Source organism: Pyrus communis, chromosome 13 (assembly GCF_041283825.1).
Source record: "Pyrus communis isolate YQ-2024b chromosome 13, ASM4128382v1, whole genome shotgun sequence".
Taxonomy (NCBI): domain Eukaryota; kingdom Viridiplantae; phylum Streptophyta; class Magnoliopsida; order Rosales; family Rosaceae; genus Pyrus; species Pyrus communis.
The window spans coordinates 24,532,262-24,556,384 of record NC_142577.1 but is presented as its reverse complement, the minus strand read 5'-3'; the positions used below and the strand labels follow the sequence as shown (position 1 = coordinate 24,556,384).

At 35.5% G+C, this 24,123-nt stretch overlaps 2 protein-coding genes, 1 long non-coding RNA gene and 1 other non-coding gene across 17 annotated transcripts; 1 reads left to right on the top strand and 3 right to left on the bottom strand.

The window, feature by feature from the left end:
• Positions 1-526: 526 nt before the first annotated feature.
• LOC137738498 (U1 spliceosomal RNA) lies at positions 527-688 on the bottom strand. The gene has a single exon (XR_011068948.1). It is a non-coding gene; the product is annotated as a U1 spliceosomal RNA (small nuclear RNA).
• LOC148691987 (U-box domain-containing protein 7-like) lies at positions 665-23,340 on the bottom strand. 4 transcript variants are annotated; one of them, XR_015955320.1, is made up of 3 exons: positions 2,455-2,618; positions 1,483-2,290; positions 709-1,073 (listed from the first exon to the last, which is right to left on the bottom strand). XR_015955320.1 is itself a non-coding variant. In XM_088683514.1 (2 exons), exons 1-2 carry the CDS (start codon positions 22,345-22,347, stop codon positions 1,007-1,009), a joined length of 543 nt encoding a protein of 180 aa, XP_088539640.1. In that variant the 5' UTR covers positions 22,348-23,340; the 3' UTR covers positions 705-1,006. The 4 variants fall into 4 exon arrangements, 2 of the variants coding, with proteins under 2 accessions (XP_088539640.1, XP_088539642.1); XR_015955321.1 differs by lacking the exon at positions 2,455-2,618 and having other exon boundaries at positions 665-1,073; positions 1,483-2,448; XM_088683514.1 differs by lacking the exons at positions 1,483-2,290; positions 2,455-2,618 and adding an exon at positions 21,872-23,340 and having other exon boundaries at positions 705-1,073.
• Positions 7,426-15,371, top strand: LOC137738457 (uncharacterized). Of its 11 annotated transcripts, none has more exons than XR_015955329.1 (10): positions 7,426-7,914; positions 8,161-8,284; positions 8,651-8,698; positions 8,842-8,978; positions 10,582-10,676; positions 11,264-11,323; positions 12,693-12,822; positions 13,446-13,523; positions 13,998-14,071; positions 15,050-15,371. It is a non-coding gene; the product is annotated as an uncharacterized LOC137738457 (long non-coding RNA). The 11 variants fall into 11 exon arrangements; XR_015955325.1 differs by lacking the exon at positions 8,651-8,698 and adding an exon at positions 14,585-14,662 and having other exon boundaries at positions 7,429-7,914; XR_015955326.1 differs by lacking the exons at positions 8,651-8,698; positions 15,050-15,371 and adding exons at positions 14,585-14,662; positions 14,817-14,999 and having other exon boundaries at positions 7,429-7,914.
• On the bottom strand, positions 15,767-17,599 carry LOC137738455 (geraniol 8-hydroxylase). The gene is made up of 2 exons (XM_068478086.2): positions 16,703-17,599; positions 15,767-16,571 (listed from the first exon to the last, which is right to left on the bottom strand). The coding sequence occupies exons 1-2, from the start codon at positions 17,597-17,599 to the stop codon at positions 15,966-15,968; spliced, it is 1,503 nt and encodes a 500-aa protein (XP_068334187.2). The 3' UTR covers positions 15,767-15,965.
• Positions 23,341-24,123: the final 783 nt, after the last annotated feature.

The following is a 24,123-nucleotide window of genomic DNA, read 5'->3' as shown; positions in this document are numbered from 1 at the left end:
GTAAAGACTAGCAAAATACTTTTTTATGGACACAAAAATTAAAATTCCAACTTCAATCTACCTTTATTTTAACTGTGAAATGAGAAAGACTTCTATCCGTACCAAAAAAATAATGACTTCTTTTTTATAAAAGAAAAACAAATGAGACGAGAAGAACTGAAGATATGTCAATTTTCTCACATTACAATCCAATACTTTAACATTATTAGGGTATTCGGTCAATTTAAATCTTTCGTTGGGTTAAACATTTGGAAAGTTTCTCACATTACAATGTAATGTTTAACATCATTAGGATATTCAATCAATTTGCATATTTCATTGGTTTAAACATTTGATGCACCACTCAATTTATTTGACATCTCGCATTCGATCAATTTACATATATTAGTACTCAGATTGTTTTCGTTGGGTTTAAACATTTGGTGCAGAACTTAATCTTGATGCTATGAAGACAGTTCGGAAAAAATGAAAATTTCAAATTATTATTTATTTATTTATCTTCAAAATTGGATAATTATTATTTAGACAAGGGCCGCGCGCACGCAGGCCCTCACAGGAACAAATTATTACTTAGGTTCTACCACTGGGGCTGACCTTAGGTGAGCACCCCTCCCAAAGGGCAATGGAGATCACTTACCTAGGACATGGGCCTTTTCTAATCGCCCATAGACACCATCCAGGTAAGCTTGTTCCACTTTTCCACACCTCTCAATTATATATCCTCACTTCAACCTGCCTCCTCTTACTCTTCTCCAATGTGGGACATATTAGTTCACCAAAAAAACCAAAAAAATGTGGGACATGTTATCCCACTACATATACAAAACATCTCATTTTAATACAATGTTTCCATAATATCAATCTCCAATCAGTTATAGATACTACAAAATCTCATTTTAATACACTTTAACAAAATGTTGATTAATTATAGAAACTACAAAATCTTTAATCAGTTGACAACGACTTTTAGAAGCTGAGACATCTGTAAGGTGATGTACACAAAGCATCATGACCACGGAATTATTTCCTCCAGCAACGAAATTACCCCTGATGCTAACATTGCTTCCTTGTTTCTAGAAAAAAAAAATCAACGAAATTAAAACTATTCTCAAGTATCCAAGGTTTAGAGAAGCATAGAACAGAACCAAAAATTCTGACATGTTACTCAAAATACTGCACAGCATAGATATAGACCATTCAATACATTCCAAGTGATAAACGGAGAATCAACATCTAATAATTAAAAACAAATCATGAAAGCCAATGCATCATTCTCTACACCCATGACGCAAGGAAATATCAACACATCGTAGACAATTATTTATACACTTCACCCTATCCCGGATGCTTTTTTTATTATTGAAGACACCGCATTTTGATGCTTAATAGACCTCTGAAGTTTTCAGTACAAAACAAATCAAAATATTGTCAAATAAACTAGTTATTGCATTCGATTCTTTTAATATTATTAAACAACTATACCTGTTATTGTTGACAGCAAGATTGAAGAGAGCCATGGCTCCACTTTCCTGAAGCACCCATATACATCCTGGCCTCCTTATCCTCTTTCAGCAAGAGCCTTATTTGCTCTACCTCGCACCTCTTCCTGAAGTCTTCCTCTTCATTCAAGGTGGTTAAAAGATCCTGATAACTTTCGAAAACATCAAGCTCAGACTCTTCCTCTAATGGAGACACATCTTCTGTTTCATTTCCAACGTCCCCCTTTACAGTATGGCTCTCCTCTAAAGGAACCACCTTGACACCCTTCACCTTGCAAGAGCCAACACTACCCATAGATTTTGAATCAGTGGACTCCGACTCAAATGCAAGCCTCCAATAGTTGAGGTCAAGAGACTCTGGGGGACCATCAGGAACATAAATTCTATTCTGTTCACACCAACTAGCAATTAAAAGAACCCTGAATAGTGGGAGAACAAGGAGCAGAACCTTGTGAATCATTGTCATCTGAGATTTCACTTCTGAACAGCTTGGAGTATTTTCGCATAAGATGTAATAAATAAGCCACAATTGATTCTTTCCGCTTATCTTCCTCAGCACGGGCTCTTTGGATGACTTTCTTTAAAGCTCTTCTCTAAGTAAGAGCTGCCCTGGAAGAGGTAATACCAAGTTTGATAGCAGCCTGATGAAAAGATTCCAGCTCATTATTGTCATTACAATTGTCGAACTTTTTCCCTTGCTGGAGTAGTGCAATTATTTCATCGCCAACTTTCTTCTCTAAGAGATCAAGTGAGAGCACAGTACCCTCAAGTTCACTAACAATCTCTTCAATCTGAAACAATATCAACAATATATTGTGTTTAGAACACATATAAGTGATGTACACAAAGCATCATGACCACGGAATGCTAGCATCACAAGTTAATTCAAAAACTTCAAATGCAATTACCACCAACCAGGAAAAGAAACTGCAAAAGGGCCTTAAAGAATAATTACCTGACAACCAATAGATTGTGGAACAATGTCTTCAACAATCCTAAGACTATCCATGAGAGCACATCTTGCCTTCTCAACAACATTTGTTATAAGGAAAACTAACGAAAATGGCTTGAAAACTTTGAGTTTTAACGAAAATGACAGTAAGTGAATAGTATCATAATTGACTTTTTAGAGTAAAAATATGGTTTTTCGTTAAAATGAACAGTACCGGTAAAACTAATAAAAATGGCTGGAAAACCTAAAGTTTTTCGTTAAAACTCATTTCTATATATCCTTCGAGTTATAGCTTGGGAAGTCAACTTGTTATACTATTTCTTTCATAGCCACATCAAGTAAATAAACTGATACGATCTCGTTGGTATTTTGAAGACATTGAAAAGCCATTATTGTGAACAAATGAGTGTTGCTTTGTTTTGTTATGATAAAGATGATATATTTTAAATTATCTTTGATTTAATAAATTTAGCGTGCAATATGCAAAACTCTACCCACTGATACATTTGTTGACGAAGAACAGTTCATTACTTGTAAGAATCGCTTTTGTGGACTAGACTTTAAACTCCAGTTGGTGTTCTAGGGCTAGATTCTTCAGAGCAACTCCACCTCTGACAATAATTGTACAGGCTATTAAGTAATTAGTAACTACTGTCTTAGTGAATAGTGAATGCTCAAGGACATTTCCACTCCGTTGTAGGGGTTTTTAGATCCAAGTCCAATAACATAGATTGTTTTTAGGAGTAAGTTCATTTATCAAATTACATGTTTTCATTGCTTTTATACTCATTTTATATTTTCTAAAAATATTAAAAAGAACTATTTCTGAAAATGAATAAAATAAACATTATTTTTGAAAGGAAACAAATCAAATAAACATTATTTTTAGAACTACAACAAAATAACACAATATTTCTGAAACTAAACCAAAATAACACACATTATTTTAAGAACTACTGCAAAGTGACGCAAACATTTTTGGAATTACTACAAAATGAACTACATCATTTTTGAAACTACAGCAAAAGAACTCACATTACTTCTGAAAGAGCACAAACTAAACTCTATTTCTGAAATTACAGCAAAACAACCAACAATGTTTCTAAACTGAACCAAAATAACCCACACTATTTATGGAACTACAATAGTGATCGTACTAGCAATCAATTTAAGATATAAACACGGTTCAGTTTTAAAAATAGGCACAGTTCGATTCTAGAAATAATCATTTAGCATGTGTACTTTAAAGATGAATGATTATAGTGCCATAACGCATCATAATTTCGGGTTCTTTCAGAATTTGTATCACGATCATATAGGAAGAGCCAGTTATTACTTTAGTCTAAAGAAAGCATTGCAATTGGCACTGTTCTTGACTGTTCATTGTACCTGAATTTCAGTTTATTTACGAGGCTGCCACTGATTCTCTCTGTCGCTGATTTTCATGTCGCGTGTTGATGATCGTGGAAAGGCAGGGGTGCGATGGTCATTTTAGTCTGTAGGGTTTCGAACGGGTTGGGTGGGTTAAAGCAGTTCCAGCCCGCAAATTTTGGACCGGCACCAAGTGAAAAAAACAGCCCGGCACCCTGTCCAACACCTCCAGCCAACAAAACAGCCTGGCACCCAGCCCAAGCCAGGCAGCAGCCCAGCCCATTTCGGACAGACCCAGAAGCCGATCCAAAAGGTTGGCGCGTGCACAACACTCGCAACTGGGCGCGAGTAGGCGACAGGTTTGCAGGCGGTGGGGCCCGCTTCTCAGGCCACTTGCATTTACTCGACTGAGGGCTACGTGGCCCTCCTCAGAGTCGTTGGATTTCCAAAGGCTAGTTTTTGTAGGTCGTTGGATTTCCAACGGTAAAAAAAAATTTAAATTTGACTTTTAAATTAGACCGTCCGATCACAGATCAACGGTCCACGTTTTTTTCACCAAAAATAAAATTAAAAAAAAAAAAAAAGGGCCCAACGGTCAGAAATTTGACCGTTGGCCACGTGGCAGCTGGTTGGCTGTTGCATTTGATTATTTTTCAAATCCAACGGTCCAGATTAATTACAACATTAAAATTTATTAAAAATTGTGAAATTTTTTTTTAAAATACAGAAAAATTTTAAAAAATTAAAAATTTTTTTTCTATAAATATCTAACCCTCATCTTCCACCTTACACCACATTTCAATATTTTCTACACTTTCTACATTTGAATATTTTGTACACTTTGAGAGAAAAAAATGACTTCGTGGAAGCTCATTGAAAATGTTACATTGTGTGAATGTTGGGTTCACACTACTCATGACACTATTACGGGTAATGAGATGGATAAGCGAGAAATGTGGAGTAAAATTACGAAATCGTTTTGCGATGTACATGGAAAATATGCCAGATCTAGTCAAGGTCTTCAAGGTCGTTGGAAAAAACTCAACGCATCCTTTACTTGTTGGAAAAACGACATCTCTCATGCTTCTGGTAATCTGCGTAGTAAGACAAGTTTAGCGGATGAGGTAACAATATTTTTATTTATTTATATGCATTCCACCCACATCAATATTTTAATTTATTTAATTTCTTATGTAATTTCTATGTAATATGCATTCCACGTCCATCAATATTTTAATTTATTTATTTGTTTTACACCCACATCAATATTTTAATTTATTTAATTTCTTATGTAATTTATATGCATTCCACGTCCATCAATATTTTAATTTATTTATTTGTGTTACACCCATATTTTTTAATACTATCTTATCCCACATTTTTATAGACACTACAAGCATAAGTATTTTACAATGCAAAGAACCATAACAAATCATTCAACAAATGGGAATGTTGGCAAATTATCAAAGATTGCCCTAGATACAAAATTGTGGCAACCGGTCCAGAAGTTGTCATGCACGGTATGGGTCTACACAGTTCGCCAGAAGCAGACACAGCCGAACAAGAAGCCAACACATTTGAAGACACGGAATGGACGCTTGCAATGAAGTGTACCGTTGAACGATCAATTCATTGTAACGTCCATCCCGTTCCAACGGCTTGTGTTGCACGGGATATTCGGTCCGGTCATGAGTATAATAGATTTGTGTTCTTGAGTTGTTCATCGGATCCGGCTCGTATTCATCGACGGCATCATAATCATACTCGTCTTCAACAATCATGTTGTGGAGAATAATACACGTCATCATGATGGATCGAAGAGCCTCGACATCAAACATTCTAGCTGCAGCCCTGACAATGGCCCAACAAGCTTGCAGGATACCAAAACAACGCTCAACATCCTTCCTACACCCTTCTTGACACTTTGCGAAGTGTTTCTCTTTTTCACTCTGCTGATGTGGCATTGTTTTGACAAATGTTGACTACCTTGGGTAAATACCATCTGCAAGGTAGTATGGTCCCTCGTATTTATTACCATTAACCCAATATGTGCATCTCGGCCCATTTCCTTGTAGCAGTTCGTCAAACACTGGAGATTGGGCAATGACATTTAGGTCATTCTGAGCTCCTGGAACACCAAAAAAAACATGCCAAATCCAAGTATCAAAAGAAGCCACCGCTTCCAAAATGATGATTTTGGCTCATTTTCTGTCGCCATAAGCTCCTTGCCACGCATTTGGACAGTTTTTCCATGTTCAGTGCATGCAGTCGATACTTCCAATCATGCTAGGGAAGCCTCGCATCTCACCCTTCCTCAGAAGCCTTCGCATGTCCCTTGGCGTGGGTTACCAAAGGTACTCATTGGTGTAGAGGGCTTCAATTGCAGAGCAAAACCGCATCAGGAACTCCAGAACTGTTGTTTTTCCCATCCTTGCGATCTCATCCACTTGATCTGCAGATACTCCATATGTAAGCATTCTCAAGGCAGCCGTAATTTTTTACTCAGGAAGAAGACCTAGAACATGAAAAGCATCATCTTTTTGCACAAAATATAGATCATGGTTGCAAACATCACTCATGATTTTATCGAACAAATTTCGTTGAATTCTAAAACGACGTCTAAAAACATGATCAGGGAAAACGCTGTTGGGAATAAAATAATCTTCCAAGAGATCTTTACCTCGTATTTCCCTTCTTCTATCGATGTTTGCCACATGTCTGGGTTTGGCTATCTGACCCATAGCTTCCATGATACGGCGGGAATGTGAGGTACTCCGCCTTCTATGGTGATCATCCTCATCCTCCTCCATTACGAATGCCTCATCTCCACCTCCATCTTGGTCAAGATTGACCAATTCTTCCTGTTGTGCCAACAACCTTTTCTGCTGCTCTTGCAACTGCTTATACGCTCTCCTTGAAGAAGACATTGTAAGAACTCAAGATTTGAAAACAATACAGAATAATTCTGAGCTAAAAAAAAGGATTGAGTTTAGTGTGAGGATAGATGTAGGCATGTAGGGTTTATATGGACAAAAAAAAAAGATGAGGTTCTGGACAATGCCACGTGGCACTACGTGATTGGTTGAAAATCTTATCGAAATCTTGGCTAAATTATTGTAAATAGGAAGTGACACGTGGCGTGTCGGGATTGGTTGAAAATCTTATCAGAAATCTATCTAAAAAATAGTACGTTCGGACAATAACACGTGGCGTGACAAGATTAGTTAAAAATCTTATCCAAATCTTGCCTAAATTATTTTAAACAGGAAGTGACACGTGGATTGTCGGGATTGGTTGAAAATCTTAGCGGAAATATATTCAAAAAATAGTACGTTCGGATAATAACACGTGGCGTGACGAGATTGGTTAAAAATCCTATCTGAAATTAAAACTATTTTTTTTATTTATTATTTTATAAAAAAATTATTTAATATTTTAAATGAACTGGGTGCTAGTTCATTTTGTAGGGATGGAGATCATTTGTGCCAACGCATTTTTAGACTGAGTACCAGCACATTTTGTTTGGGGTGGAGATGCTTTGGCCTATTACTGTTCATTGGTTCTATTACTGTTAGATAAATGGGCTAGGTACTGGCGCAAAGTGGTGTAGACTTTCATTTCCTTTCTTCCTGAGCTGCAGTGGGACTCGGTGACACCATGCCGTTGGGAGAGAGAGACCGAGCGAGCAGAGAGAGAAGAGAGACACGGAGGGAGAGAGAGATAGGGATTTGGTGAGAGGAAGGCATGCGGCTTGCAGGCAGACAGAGTCACAGGGGTGTACGATTCGAGGGAGACAGAGAGAGGGAGACAGCGCGAAAGAGAGAGTGGTAGAGGGAGGAGTAAGGATTGCTCGCTGAGGGTTTCGCAGTTGGGAGGCCATGCTGATGGAGATAGAGATGGGAGAGGGAGAGGGAGAGAGGGAGACAGAGATAGAGCGACACAGAGAGAAGGAAAGGGAAGAGTGGGCATCTCAGCGCCATTGCTGCAGATCCTTGATCTTCTTCGATCCCATCTCCGTGTTCTTCTCAGCCTCTCACAGTCGCAGCATCACTCGCCCACTCACTCATTCACTCACTCACTCACTCACTACAGGTACAGCTCTTAAACCCCCTTTTGTATTTTTATCTTTCTTGATTGATGATTTAATTTGGGTTTTATTAATAGTTTAATTTGGAGTTTAATTCAGGTTTGTAGTTGGGGTTTAATTGAGGGTTTTACTTAGGTTTTGAATTAGGTGGGTTTTTGGTATTTCAGCTCCCCAAGTTTTTAACTTTCATTGTGGATTGTTGTTTTTCGATTTAATTAGCTTTGTGTTTTTCTTTTTTCTCAAATTCCCAGCTGATATGGCTTCCAAATAAAAACCAACAAATCATCTAAAAAAAGAGCTCCAGGCAATACATACATGAACTCGATGAGAAGCCACCATCTCTTATCTACAGAGCGAAGAAGAACTCAACAGATTGTATGTTACTCCTCCCAATATTTTCTGTATGTTTTCTTCAATTATTTGTTTTTGGGTTTGTTTCTTTCCCGAGAATAAGAAGAAAGAAACAGGAACAATTAATATTGGGTAGTTAATTTATCGTGGAGTGTTATATTTATTCAAGACATCGGGGGAATTAGGTACTTAATTGATTGATTACCTGAGTGAATTTCTTTGATTTTTTCTGAAAGAATTTTTTTTTTTCTGGGATTTTGATGTTTTCTTGAATTTTACCACTTTGGTCGTGGCTTCCACTCAAATGTTAATTTAATTTAATTTTTTTGGGTATTATAGCAAATTATATATATAGCTTGCCGTTATAGTTTAGTCCTTTTTATGCAGTAGATTGTAGAAAAATGTTCAAAAACAGCTTCATGCAAGCACATGAGTTTGGTAAGTTTTGGTGTTCATATGCTGAATTTATTTATGCTTTGTGTATTGTCTATTCAATTTATATCAGTTTCATAATTTGTAATTGTGATGGTTATAAGTCTACGGAGTAAGTTGCATAATTGTGCAGCATCTTTTATATGCAGAGAAGAGACGCGCTGAATCTCACTTCGCCATTCGCCCCTCCGTCCTCTCATGATCTCTCACACCCTCTCTCTAATTTCAGAACAATATTAAGCGGCTCGAGCTCTCTTTGCATTGAATCAATGGCAGTCATCTAGAGGTGATTTTTCTTTGCCTTTTTGTTGGGTTAGTGAATTTTTAGCTTAATTTGGGTAGTGTAGGTTCCGTTTTGGCTTAATTTCGATTTTCAACTCTAATAAAATATAGGTTTTAGGGATTTCTTCTTAGTGATCATCTTCATATTTGATTGGTGATTTAGCGTGTGGATTGTCTACTTCTTTGATGAAAAGTCTCACCGTTGGAACTAATATAGGTTTCTCATATTTTCTTGCAACATTTGTGAGGGATTTAATTTTCCTTTTCTGGGTTTTCTTATACTCAAGTTATGATTTACATTCTGGAATTCATGGTTCAATTGGAAACCACGATGACATATCAACGTGTGTTGGACCCTCGATTTTGTATTATTTACATTCCTGTCATTGCCAAGAAGCATGGGCTGCAGAGACAAAGAGAGGGAGATAGGCGGGGGATGGCGGGGAGGGGAAGGGAGAGGGAGGAGTGAGGTTGCCATAAAAAGGGGTTATGGTTGATTTTTTCTCCTCAAATCAAGGGTTGGTGTCGGGATTGAGGGATGTGTCAAAATTGCCACTAGAAGCCTAAATTAATGGGTAGCTGTCGGTGATTGAGAGATTGTGAGGGAGAAAATTGGGGGAGGTTGTCACTGACCCGATGGAGTGAGGGATTTTGAGAGGATTACACTGACTTATTGACTAGCAACACAAGACAAGACATGCTTCCAGTAAACTGCCTCCGTCGTTTTCCTCCTCTCGCCTCCGTCTACCTCCTCTCCCCTTCGTCATCTCCCTCCTCTCCCTCCCTCTCTTTGGAATCGATCGATCTTCGAAGAGATAAAAAGATCTGAAATGGTGTGCTTCTTCTACTGTGATTCTGTGTTTTTAATTTTTCTGGGTTTGGCTTCTTCTGTTATTCCACTGTCTACTAATTTACAAAAATAATGAATTTTGTACATTTTGTTTTTATTTTACTTTTTGTTATATTTCATTGCAATATCAAATACAGTTGGTATTTTAAAATCTCACTGCAATTTGTTTTGTTATATTGTTGGTGGGTATCTTTAATTGTGCCCTGAAGGAGGAAGGCAAAGAGAGGACAGACCTGGGTTTGGGCATAAAAGGGATCTTTAGATTTCTGTAAAAGTACTTTGTGCCTTTTTGCTATTGGTGATGAGTGTTCATGAATATTTATGATTTAATATTCCTGTTACAGGAGCAAGTTGTTTAGTTAAAATCCTAAGAAGATTTGGGTAAAACATTCCGGCTGTCTCATTATTGATAGTCTGAATTTCTGCAATCTCTGAGATATATTTGGGATAATTTTATAGTGATATACGTCAAGGTTCAAGAAAAACTTTGCTGCACTGCACTATAGGAGTATCTGGTTGATGAAATTTTACTGATTTAAGCATTTAGCTCCTCGATTGCATTAAATCAGTATTTAAAGAAATTTTTGTATGAGAATGCATTGATAGAAATTTTTTTGCCCAAAAATTAACTCGCGGAGCTTCCTGTGAGTTAGTCTTAACTTTTGATTTAAATTTTTTTAGAAGTATTATCATTTTTTTATCTCTGCTGCTGTTTTGGATATTTTTATGATTTTTATGCGATGTTCATCTGTGTAAGCACTCAAATTAGTGTTTTCGAGTGCATCTTGGCCAGACCACCACAAAAGAGAAAACGGAAACCAAAATCAGAGCCATCAAAACAAACAAATGCTGGTATGTCCTAAAAAAGGTTGGTTTGTGTACTTTCAAAGAATATATGGAAGAAGAGAATATTGGTCATGGTGTAGAATGTGATGGTAATGTGGTTGAAAAAGAGAAAATGTTGCACGAAAAGGTCTCGGAGCTCATTGACGAAAATATGCAGCACCGGGCTGAGTTGATAAGGAGAAACAAGGAGAATAGTGAAACAATTGAGTGGCTTTTGTCCCAAGTGCATAAGCTAACGGATGAGAACAAAATTTTGAGGATTAATCTAGGAATCCATAAGGATACTACTGATCATACAATTGCAATCCATAAGGATGCTACGTATTATACAATTACAAGGCAAAACAAGCCTCAGTTTTCAAGGTCTAAGTCCATGGGGCCATCTTTCTCTGGAAGGCTCACTGGATGCCTAGAACTTGATCTTAATTAGCTACTTTTCAACTTTATTAGATAGCGTTAAAAGTTTTCAAATGTATCTGTTTATATGCTTTCATAATACATGTGAAGATTCCAAGTCAATTATAACATATTTCAATTTTTAATTTTATGAGTATAGAAAAGGAACTGAATGCTTCGTTATTTTGATCTTGCAGCCGAAGCCAAGTGTGGATAAAGAGAAAGATCTCATGGCAGGAATCATGGACTTGATGAAGGTGAGGTTAACAAAGTGTGCTTTAGCACCAAGATTGGAATCTGGGTGTTCTGAGTTTTGTTTTGTTGTGATTTTTCTATAATCTAGATGCTGAAATACTTGGAGTTGGAATTAATAAGAATTGATTGAACATGGATTTTTTATTAGATTCGTATGGCTGACATAGTTAAGAAGTAGTTTAAGATGCAGTGATTAGGGAATTTCTTTAACTGAACATATTTGTTTTCGTGAGGTAGATAGAATCCTCTGTAATTTAATTAATTAGATTGAAATTTGGGGCCTGGATTCTTAAACTATGGTGGTTAATGTCGTTTTTTTGGTGAATTTTTCAAGTGGGGAAAAAGAGGTGGGTGTGGGATTTATGTTGTTATTCTCAGTTGGTATATAAATATTTGAGTGTGCTAGAAATGGTTACCATACAAGAAATACAAGAACTGAAATTAGAAGGGATAAGGGCAGTTTGCAGAGGGTTGGTTCGGGGATGCTAAAAGTTGCGTAGGTGGCGAGCTTAATGGTGGTGGTTTTGTGGTGGTGTAGTTCTCCGTGAAACCCCTTAAAATTTTTGTTTTTGTTAATTTTTTTTTTTTCTTCACAAAGGAACTTAGGTGGTAGCTGTATTACTAATTAGCTACAAAAGTTATATATTCTTATGAGTACGGTATGGGTGCAGATTTGCTATGTTGCTTTTTGGGATGAAATTACTTTAAATACAGAGGAAAATTTGATTGATATTATTGGGTCATATGCAGAAATCTATGTTTTACCTATTTTGATAATGCTTGGTTTTTGTGTATTGAGTTGGATAGAAAGTTCATAGGTTTGGTTCCATAATTATTCGGAGAAGAAAAACACACAGAGGGCAACACAATAACCCTAGGATGATTATATATGGAATGAATTAAATCTATTAACGAATTATATTTTGGGTGTTGTTAGGAAGAAACGCCTACACTCCAAATATTTATGAATTGGATTCATTATAAAATAGGTAAATTGTATGCATTACTTCTTTTGGCACTAAATCTTTTGTTAAATTTTATTTTGCTGACTTTTAGTTTTTGACTTTACTTTGGCTGGACTTTTAATTAAGCATGCATCTTTGGTGTAATATTATCATATTCTTGAGGTTTGGATTTTTTACTCTTTACTTTTGTGACCATTATATGTTTGCGTATCTATCTTTTGGGTTATCCATCAATTAAAAATTATTATGTGAGGATTTTGATTGTTGACTTATCATTGGTATATTTCAAGTGGTTTTTGATATTTTTATAGGTGTTGGAAAAAAAAAAAAAAGATGAAATTGTTTTGCGCTCAACGCATAGTTAATCTTAAAATAGGGTTTATTAAATTGGTTTGATGATATATAGGTGGTAACAAATTAGTGATGTCAATTCCTACAAGAAAGAGGCTGATGAGAGACTTCGAGAGGCTGCAACAAGACCCGCCTGCGAGGATTAATGGAACGCCTCAGGATAACAATATAATGTTGTCGGCGAGGTTAGTTATTTTTGAGGCTTTGCTTCTACAAACGTGAACTCTTTACATGGAAACCGAATTTTATTTGAATTTTAATTGTTATATATCGAACTCCTCTGCACTGAACTCTGTGTATTACAACAATTATAATTATAACTTGGTTGAAATGGGCTCCATCCAGCAAAACTCCTGCCCTAACAATAATAATTAGAACCAAATTTGATAATTTCTCATAGTTTAGGCCATTTGGCCAAGTCAGAATGAGAAACACAGATGTTTTCTTTATCTTATGCTATTTGTTTGGCTGCAAATCGTATGGAGTAAATCTCTTGGTGTCATTCTAAATAGACTGGAAATATGTCTCATGCAAAATTAATGTTGATGTTTATCAATGGAAATAAGTTTTGAAGTGATTACCTTTCTTTATACAAGTTCTCTTCACAATGAAACCTATATTATAGTGTCACTTTTACTTGCTTTCACACAGGGGGGTGTTTGGACATGTAATTGGCGTGTTATTACTCACTAAATCTTTTTTATCCTTATCTTCTATATTAATATCACCATTTTTTTTTGGGTGCTCAATGAGTGGTTTGGCAGATAATAGATAAAGGTTTTAAAGCATTCATTTAATGTTATTGCAGATCCGCTAAATTCTTCAAGAAGTCCGGTTTACAGAACTGAAGCCGTTTAAGCACAAGGCGTCCCAGTTTATAGATGAGGTATTATAAAATTTAGAAAGGGTCAATATTATCATTACTGATCCTTAACATTTAACTATCAAAGCTTGAGTTTATAATAATTAATTCTTCACTGATGATATGTTGTGATGGGGTTTAGTAATTTTCAGTATTCTTCAGTTCTTTTTAATCTTCAAAATCAAATAACCCATGGAATTTATGGCATACAATTAGTTTCCTTTCAGTTGGGTTGAAATGATATTGATTGTGCTGTTATGAAGCTCCTTTTTATAGTTAGGTTGAAAATCATATTAATAGATTCTTTATTTGGTTGGTCTGATCTGTAACAGATGGGGTTGTTTTGTTTGATGTTTGAATCAAAATTTGATCTTTTTTTGTGTGAAATTATGATGGAATCACAAATTTTTGAGGTATATCTTAGATTATTGGTTGCATAGTCACCTTCCCACAACTATTACATTGTCTCTTGACTAGATGAATTTTTATAATTTCCAGGATCTACGGTTGCAATGCTTTTGATGCATGCAATCAGGAGGATGCTACTACTCTTATGGAGCTTCTTGGGCATGGTAAGTTGAAGTTGCATATCATTTTTTTTTCGTTCACGAAATTCATTATCTTGCTATCCTGGCAATTAGCAGTGTTTGACAACTAGTGAAGTATATGAATATATGTGTGGAAGTTTGAAGTATACATATGAAAGTGAACTTTAACAACTCTAACTTAGATTTTTTATTAATTTCTTTCATTTGTATTCAACTATTTTACGTTTTTGGTATATAAGTACAACTATTGATCGAACACCACATAAATTACCTAACAGCCAAGAAATTGTTTGTGTTAGAAGAACATAACATGATGTAAAGCTCAAATTTTGGGCGCTTAAATATATGTTTTTTTTTTTCAATTACAATCAGTCAGCATGAAGGTTCAATTGGATTTGTTCTGGTCTCCAAGAAATTTTCTTTGTTTGGTTACCGATTAATTTATGTGGCGAGAGTTTAGTTTTTAGTTTTTGCTTTTCTGCCTATGTATATATGATTTGAAATGAACAGTTCAATTTGCTATATATAAATTTGTAGTCGAAGGGTTCGAAGGAGAGGTGAATTAGAAACAATGGGGGGAAGAGTGATGGAGTTGAGGAGTTGAGAGTTAATGAGGTATACTTGAATTAATGTATGATGTCCTTGGTATTGGGAGATCATTGAGACCAACTATCTGGTTGATTAATGATCAAATTTTGTTGGAAAATTAGCTACTTGAACAAGTACTGAACACTTTCTATGTTTTTTTATTAACTGCTGAATGAAATAGGTGCCTGGCAAAATATGTGCCGATTACATTTTGCTTCTGTTTCTTATGGAAACAGAACTTTTTTGGCAACCATGTCTTTGTGATCAAGAACATTCAGTTTCTTCCTACTAATTATGCAATGTCTTCACATTTCAACTTAGTTGAATGTATATAAAAGTCAAACTACTTATCTTATCGACCTCATTCATTCATGTGTTCCTCTGTTCATTCATGATTATGTTGAATTTATTCAGGTTAAATGTGTCTTATTCATGCCGTTACGCCTGAAACAGTGGTTCCCGCCGCAACGTGCGGGCCTATTCTCTAGTATTCTTTCTAATCTAAAATGTAAGTTGTATAAAACATACTTCCGCATCTTCTTGATTACCACCTGTAAAGAGAAAGTTGACTGGGGGCAAAATTGACTGGAGAAAATTGATGGGAATTGGATTTTGGAAAGTGCTAGGGCTACTTGGGAACTGGAACGTGGAATAGTTCTATTAGGTAAAAAATATATGTATTTTTTTTGCTTTGTATGTGGGTTTGTTTCCTATTCATGAGGTTTTAGTTTTTTTATGTACTATATTTTATCATTTTCATTAAATTTTAAGTTTTTTTTTAATAAACGATATTATCTACATTAAGAAAAAATGGATAGGTTTAGTATCACAATAGGCTAGCAATAATGTGGTTCAAATTCACCTTTGGCGAGAATCGAATCTAAGGTCTCTCATTTGCAAGTGAAGAATATCATTAAACCGTTGTACTAAGTGGCTAAATTTCAGGTTTTTTACATTAAATAAAATTATTAAATGAATTTTGATTAAAATAAACTTTGTCCAAACTATTTCCATTAAAAATCTCCCATTAATATAATCACAACAATTTTACATAAAAGTTTACCAAACATTCTATATTATTTTTGTTGTTAAAAACACTTTTACAAAAAAAAAAAAAAATAATAATAATAATAATAATCAAATACTAAACTGCTTTATTTATAAGTGTTTATTTTCATAACAAAACATAAGCAGGTTTTTTTTTAAACCAAGTAATAACAAGCTAGCTCTTAAACCAGGGCTCTATGCCTAGACTCGGCGCACCTAGCCCTATATGCTCTAAATATTATATGGTGGGAACTTGAAGTACAGAAATCGAGCATGGGTTCTTCTATAACATGGGCATAGCTATGAGGGGCTGAGCTTTTTGTAAGGTGATGCCAAACTTCTCATTCATGTCCATGGTCTCCGGTGCAATTCCATCTTCAAGCTTCCAGTTGTCAAAGCAGTTAATAAGTGAACCCAACATTAAGTTCACCATTCTCACTGCCAATGGCAAGCCAGGACATATTCTTCTCCCACCACCAAACGGAATAAGCTCAAAGTCCTTGCCAGTAACATCAATTTCCGATCCCAAAAACCTCTCTGGGTTGAATGAGTCAGGGTTGTCCCAAATGTCAGGGTCTCTACCGATGGCCCATGCATTGACAAACACTTGTGCACCCTTTGGTACAGTGTACCCGCAGATTTCTACGTCTGCAACGGCTTTTCGGGGAAGTAGTAAGGGCGCTGCAGGGTGCAACCGGAAGGTCTCTTTGATTATTGCTTGTAAGTAAGGGAGTTTAGCTGTGTCGGATTCCCCAACCGGTTTTCCTTTTCCGATGATCTGCTTCAGCTCAGCTTGAGCTTTGGACAATTTTTCCGGGTTGCGGAGTAGCTCAGCCATTGCCCATTCCAATGTGGATGACGTTGTATCTGTTCCCGCAGCAAATAGATCCTGTAATAAACCCACACAAGCGACCCTAGTCATCGATATAACCTCTAAGCAAGCAGTAAGTATATACGCAAGCTATTCGAGATTAATCGAGAGCAACAAAATTAGAGAGTAAATATGTAGTAGCAACTAACCAGGAACAGATGTAGAGTTTCATCCACGTCCATATTCTCATTTTTCTCTTCACTAATATTTATTAAGGTATCTAACATATCATTAGTCATGATATAATCAAGCTTTTTCCTTGATTCAAACCGCTGCATCATCAATCGGTCAAAGAGGTCAAACATCTTCCGGGTGCTATTGCTCATACGGCGTCGTATCCCTAGTGGATCAATCTTCTTAAGCATGGGAAAATAGTCAGCCAAGTTTGGTTTGCCAACCTCTTCCATAATACTCCACACCAACTCCTTGAACTCCCTCGCCCTCGCACTATCTGTGTCCGCTAAGTCCACAGAGAAGACGGTACGCGAAAGAAGATTGAGCGAAGTTTTGAAAGCAGCCCTTCCGATATCAATCGCATCACCTTTTACAGCGCTTTCATTGACGTCGGATATGAGCTCTTGCACTTTCAGGTGACGGTTGGCTTGGTTGGCGTCAAGAATTTTGGTGGTGAACAATTGCGAGTTACATGTTTTGCGAAGGTTTCTCCATGTAGCTGAAACCGGTATCCACACCATGCTGTACTTGGAATGTTTACAGGCTTGGAGCGCATCTGCGACGGTTCGGTTGCAGAAGAGTTGGTCATGGGTTCGGAGGACTTCTTTGGCGACGGTTGATGAAGAAATTACCACGGTTGTTATTTGGCCGAGTTGCAAAGACATAATTGGGCCATAGCGTTGTGAAAGCTTGGTGAGAGAGAGATGGGGTTTATTGCCAAGCTCTAAGAGATTGCCTATGAAGGGAAGTGGGTTTGGTCCAGGTGGAAGCCTTGTGGTATTTGATGATCTTCTTCCGAGTGAATAATAGAGGGGGCAAATTGAGATCGCTGCAACCAGTAACCCTAATAGTATGCAACTCAAAATGTCCATTTGATCGATCTCCCTCTCTGTTGAGAGAGACGATGAATCTTACTTTTAAACCGATATGAGAAGTGATAGGGCGCATGTGGCCTTCACTATTCTTGCCGTCTTATCACATGTACCAACTTTTCAAACCTAACACATAGAAATAACATATGTCATGAATGGCCATTACACTTGACATTAAGTGCACCTATGAAAAAAGTTAAAATGTCATTGCAAAATCCATCGAAAGACACATAGATAATACAAACGAAATAATGTGATGTTTCCATCAAAATCCATCGAAAGACACATAGATAATACAAACGAAATAATGTGATGTTTCCATCAATCGTTGTGGACACATGATAAAGGACATAGAAATCAAGTGGATGAAAGAAACACAAAGTCTTATCAATATAAATTTATTTTCAACATGTCTCATCACATGTACCGACATTAAATGCACCTATGAAAAAAAGTTAAAATCTCACTGCAATATCCATCGAAAGACACATAGATAATACAAACAAAATAATGTGTTGTTTCCATCAATCGTTGTGGACACATGATAAAGGATATAAAGATCACATGGACAAAAGAAACAAAAGGCAATGGCCTAATCGGATAAATAGTTCTCGTAATAATAAGGTAATTGGAAGATAGCCCTCATGATAAAAAAAAATTAGGATTTAAATCCTCGTGGTAGAGTCCGTTAGCAAATTTGGTGCAAAAAAGTTATTTTTCTATTAATTATTCATTGAATACAAGTACAAAAATGTACTTTTATGTGTACACCTTCATCATCTCTCTGCATTTCATCTATTCATATCTCACCAAGATATTGAAGCTGACTAGAATTCTTCGGCTTTAATTAGTGTAGTACTGACAGAAACCAATCAATTTCTCACTATTTCCATTTCACTACAGTAAACCTCATATTGATACTCTCCGATAGGGTATTTCCATCATCATGAATGCGTTAAAAAAAAAAAATGAACCTTCACCGAGACTATTGAACTTCAAAATGGGAGACAAAAACTAAAAAAAAAGAAAAATTGTGATCCTCCAGAAAATGGGAAACAAAAACTAAACAAAAGTTCGTGTCAATTTCCTTCCTAATCCACAACAGTAATCTAAACTAGCTTCTGAAACTAATTGTACTTCATCAAAAATCCTAACGGCAAAAAGAACAAAACCATCAAAAGGTTTTTTTTTTTTTTTTTTAACCCCTCAATAACTCATTTGAAGGCAAAACGTTTCAGTGGTTATGTTAGGTTGCCGCACATCCCTCGTCTATATGTGTTTTATTTGAATTTCTTCCCAAAGGTGCAGTACTCATTTTTGGTAAACAGTAAGCAGTTCCATTCTTCTTTTCCGCCATTCCAGTTATCTGCAAAATTTCTTTTGTTTCTTAAAATGTCAAGATTTTGACTTTCGTTACAACTTACATGTCAATTTACCTTGGGATGGGATGATGAATTTCTACGATTTTGCTTTGGTTGAATACTTATTCCAAGCTAGTGGGTTGTTTTTATATATTTAATTTCAAGCTGAAGAGATTGGGTTGGACGATATGACTATTGAAGGGCTGAAGAAGCGGCGAAGAAATACCATGCCTTTTTGGTTTCAGAAGCGACACTTAGAACTACGGTCTCATGGTATTTCTCTTCACTTGTAAGTGAGAAGTTTTAGGTTTGATTCTCGCCAAAGATAGATTTGAACCACATTATTACTAGTCTATTGTGAGGCTAAACTCATCCCCCCTCCTCTTTCTTAGTGTGTAAATAATATCATTTGTTTAAATAAATAAATAAAAAGCTACTGCAACTACTCTAATTTACTTATAAAACAATTTGAAAATATATATACAGAAGTAGCCTAATTTACTTATAAAATCATGCAACATTTCTCTTCTTATCAATATGAATTTATTCTCAACACGTCTTATCACATGTACCAACTTTTCAAACCTAACACATAGAAATAACATATGTCATGGATGGCCATTACACTTGACATTAAGTGCACCTATGAAAAAAAGTTAAAATCTCACCGCAATATCCATTGAAAGACACGTAGATAATACAAACAAAATAATGTGTTGTTTCCATCAATCGATGTGGACACATGATAAAGGACATAGAGATCACATGGACAAAAGAAACAAAAGGCAATGGTCTAATCAGATAAATAGTCCTCGTAATAATAATGTAATTAGAAGATAGCCCTCGTGATATAAAAAAATTAGGATTTAAATCCATTAAATACAAGTACAAAAATGTACTTTTATGTGTACACCTTCTTCATCATCTCTCTGCATTTCATCCATTCATATCTCACCAAGATACTGAAGCTGATTAGAATTCTTCAGCTTCAATTAGTGTAGTACTGACAGAAACCAATTAATTTCTCACCATTTCCATTTCACTACGGTAAACCTCATAGTGATACTCTCCGATAGGGTATTTCCATCATCATGAATACGTAAAAAAAAAATGAAACTTCACCGAGACTATTGAACTTCAAATGAGGCTGAAAAATTGTGATCCTCCAGAAAATGGGAAACAAAAACTAAACAAAATTTCATGTCAATTTCCTTCCTAATCCACAACAATAATCTAAACTAGCTTTTGAAACTAATTGTACTTCATCAAAAATCCTAACGGCAAAAAGAACAAAACCATCAAAAAGTTTTTTTTTTTTTTTTTAACCCCGCAATAACTCATTTGAAGGAAAAACGTTTCAGTGGTCACATCCCTCATCTATATGTGTTTTATTTGAATTTCTTCCCAAAGGTGCAGTACTCATTTTTGGTAAACAGTAAGCAGTTCCATTCTTCTTTTCCGCCATTCCAGTTATCTGCAAAATTTCTTTTGTTTCTTAAAATGTCAAGATTTTGACTTTCTTTACAACTTACATGTCAATTTACCATTGGGATAGGATGATGAATTTCTACGATTTTGCTTTCGTTGAATACTTATTCCAAGCTAGTGGGTTGTTTTTATATATTTAATTTCAGGCTGAAGAGATTGGGTTGGACGATATGACTGTTGAAGGGCTGAAGAAGGGGCGAAGAAATACCATGCCTTTTTGGTTTCAGAAGTCGTTATTAAGCAGATTCTCCATCTTTGTAAAATATAAACAGATGAACGCAGGGAGAGGAAGAAGAAGGCGTGCACGTTAAAATACATTTTTATCCCTATATTTAACAGACAAGTAACGGAAAAATCAATTTTGGACTAAATTTGCTAACGAATTTCACCACAATGCTTTAAATCCTAATTTTTTTACCACGATGGCTATCTTCCGATTTCTTTATCACCATGGGAACTGTTTATCCAATTAAGCCAAAAGCAATTGCAGAGAAGGGAAATGGATTATTTCCAAATTCCTTTTTCCTAATTCACTAAATTCAGGGATTCAGATTGTTGAAATTTGATCTAACGGTTAAAGTTATTATAACTTTTAGAGTGAATTTTTGTTTGTAGTTATTAGATCAAATTTTAACGGTCTGAATTTTTTAATTTAGTGAATTAGGAAGAAGAGATTCGGAGATAATCTCTTAAGAGAAAGAGTTGTGGAGAAATGGAAAAGGACATGGAGATGACGTGGACAAAAGTGAGAAAGCAATTGCAGACAAGGAATCCAAGAACCCATCAAATCTCCAATTTTCAATTTCAATTTTTTGATTTCTGCCATGTCCGTGAAACTGGCAAGATACCTTTTTATGACAGAAAAAAAAAATTAAATTCCAACTTTGACCTCTTTCACTTTATTTTCAGTGTCCGAGCAAAATATATATATATATATATATATATATATATTTTTTTTTTTTTTTTTTTTTTTTTATTGTGAAATTAGAGAATTCTATTTGCAAAAAAAATAACAAAAATAGAGACTTCTATATTTTTTGTATAGGCCTGAAGAAGTTATATTTTTATGTCTTTAAAGAACAGAACAAAAAATTCTGACATGTTACTCAAAATACTGCACATCATAGATAAAGACCATTCAACACATTCCAAGTGATAAAAGGAGAATCAACATCTAATAATTAAAAACAAATAATGAAAGCCAATGCACCATTCTCTACACCCATGACGCAAGGAAATATCAACACATCGTAGACAATTATTTATATACTTCACCCTATCCCGGATGCTTTTTTTATTATTGAAGACACCGCATTTTGATGCTTAATAGACCTCTGAAGTTTTCAGTACAAAATGAATCAAATTATTGTCAAATAAACTAGTTATTGCATTCGATTCTTTTAAAATTATTAAACAACTATACCTGTTATTGTTGACAGCAAGATTGAAGAGAGCCATGGCTCCACTTTCCTGAGCCAAACAACCCGCTTCACGCAAAGCTGAGCTCCGAAAATGTAGAAGTGCTTCAACAAATCCATTAGCACCCATATACATCCTGGCCTCCTCATCCTCCTTCAGCAAGAGCCTTATTTGCTCCACTACCTCGCACCTCTTCCTGAAGTCTTCCTCTTCATTCAAGGTGGTTAAAAGATCCTGATAACTTCCGAAAACATCAAGCTCAGACTCTTCCTCTAATGGAGACACATCTTCTGTTTCATTTCCAACGTCCTCCTTTATAGTATGGCTCTCCTCTAAAGGAACCACCTTGACACCCTTCACCTTGCAAGAGCCAACACTACCCATAGATTTTGAATCAGTGGAACCCTGAATAGTGGGAGAACCTTGTGAATCATTGTCATCTGAGATTTCACTTCTAAACAGCTTGGAGTATTTTCGCATAAGATGTAATAAATAAGCCACAATTGACTATTTCGGCTTATCTTCCTCAGCACGGGCTCTTTGGATGACTTTATTTAAAGCTCTTCTCTCAGTATGAGCTGCCCCTGAAGAGGTAATACCAAGTTTGATAGCAGCCTGATGAAAAGATTCCAGCTCATTATTGTCATTACAATTGTCGAACTTTTTCCCTTGCTAGAGTAGTGCAATTATTTCATCGCCAACTTTCTTCTCTAAGGGATCAAGTGAGAGCACAGTACCCTCAAGTTCACTAACAATCTCTTCAATCTGAAACAAGATCAACAATGTACTGTGTTTGAACACATTTAAGTGATGTACACAGAGCATCATGACCACGGAATGCTAGCATCACAAGTTAATTCAAAAACTTCAAATGCAATTACCACCAACCAGGAAAAGAAACTGCAAAAGGGCCTTAAAGAAGAAATGAAAAAATTCATATAGGAATGCATGATGTAAATGACTCATATTCCAGAAAGATGAGTAATGCATAGTAGACAGTATTTGAAAATGGAGAAATTGTTGGAGAAAAGTTCACATTGAACAATTTTGTCTTGTTTTTGTGAAGACAAATGAATCATATTAATATAAACAAAATAAAAATTGAAAGGTTGAATAGAAAAACTCTGAAATTTCAAATCAATGAAGAGTTGTAATGCAGGTAGGTGACAACCTCTAATATATTTCTCCTATCATTTCCATAAAACCTGATTTGTTAAAGTCCGCTTTAAATTTTTGGTATTCCTACACAAACCAATAAAAAAGAACACAATAATTTATCTGATAAAAGAAACGGTATCATGAGGAAAAAATATATGGAGTAACAGTAACTTGTATTTACATCGTGTGAAGTCATTCATGTATAATCACATGCATAAACTCTCCCCTAGCGTACGCATTTCTGCCGATTCAAAAGTAGGTAAAAGGGACTTTTGGCTGGGAAGTCCACAAAAAAATGTCAGTTCTTAAAGAAGCATGTTTGCAACTGCTGCAACCGGTGTTCTGTTTTGTGCGACAACGTATTTGACAGTTCTACTCTAATTTGGAGGGAGTGTTTGTCAGTTTTTATCAATTTTCTTGCTATTTTGGTTTTGGTGGAAAGATAGAATGTGATGCAGTATTTATGGGAAGATTGATCTAAGGGTCGCAATGAAATTTTAAATATGTATATTTTTATCTGGTGGTTGAAAATTGTCATTATTCAGATGAATACATATATTATTTGAACAGTAGAATTTCGTTGTATTATATTACAATTTTGACCCTATATTAATTGGATATTTATCCGTTACTCTTGAGTATGGACTGAGAACATTTTTGACATTTTGAATGTTTCACCTATTTGAGCTTCTCACTTTATATATATAGATACTTCCACATCTTCTCGATTATCACCTGTAAATAGAAAGCGGACTGGAGGCAAAATTGACTGGAGAAAATTGATGGGAATTGGATTTTGGGGAGTGCTAGTACTACTTGGGAACTGGAACGTGGTATGGTTCTATTAGGTAAAAAAAATTAAAAAAAAAAAAATATATATATATATATATATATATTTTGTTTTGTATGTGGGTTTGTTTCCTATTCATGAGGTTTTAGTTTTTTTTATGTACTGTCTTTTACATTAAATAAAATTATTAAATGAATTTTGGTTAAAATAAACTTATAGTCTAAACTATTTCCATTAAAATCTTTCATTAATATAATCACAACAATTTTACATAAAAGTTTATCAAACATTCGACACTGCTTTTGTTG

Excerpts from the sequence above, each read along its gene's own strand:
- LOC148691987 (XM_088683514.1), bottom strand. The coding sequence starts at position 22,347 with ATGCGAAAATACTCCAAGCTGTTTAGAAGTGAAATCTCAGATGACAAT. Across the intron at positions 1,074-21,871 it reads CTTGCTGTCAACAATAACAG|AAACAAGGAAGCAATGTTAG; the intron begins GTATAGTTGTTT and ends TTTTTTTTCTAG.
- LOC137738455 (XM_068478086.2), bottom strand. The coding sequence starts at position 17,599 with ATGGACATTTTGAGTTGCATACTATTAGGGTTACTGGTTGCAGCGATC. Across the intron at positions 16,572-16,702 it reads AAACTCTACATCTGTTCCTG|GATCTATTTGCTGCGGGAAC; the intron begins GTTAGTTGCTAC and ends GGTTTATTACAG.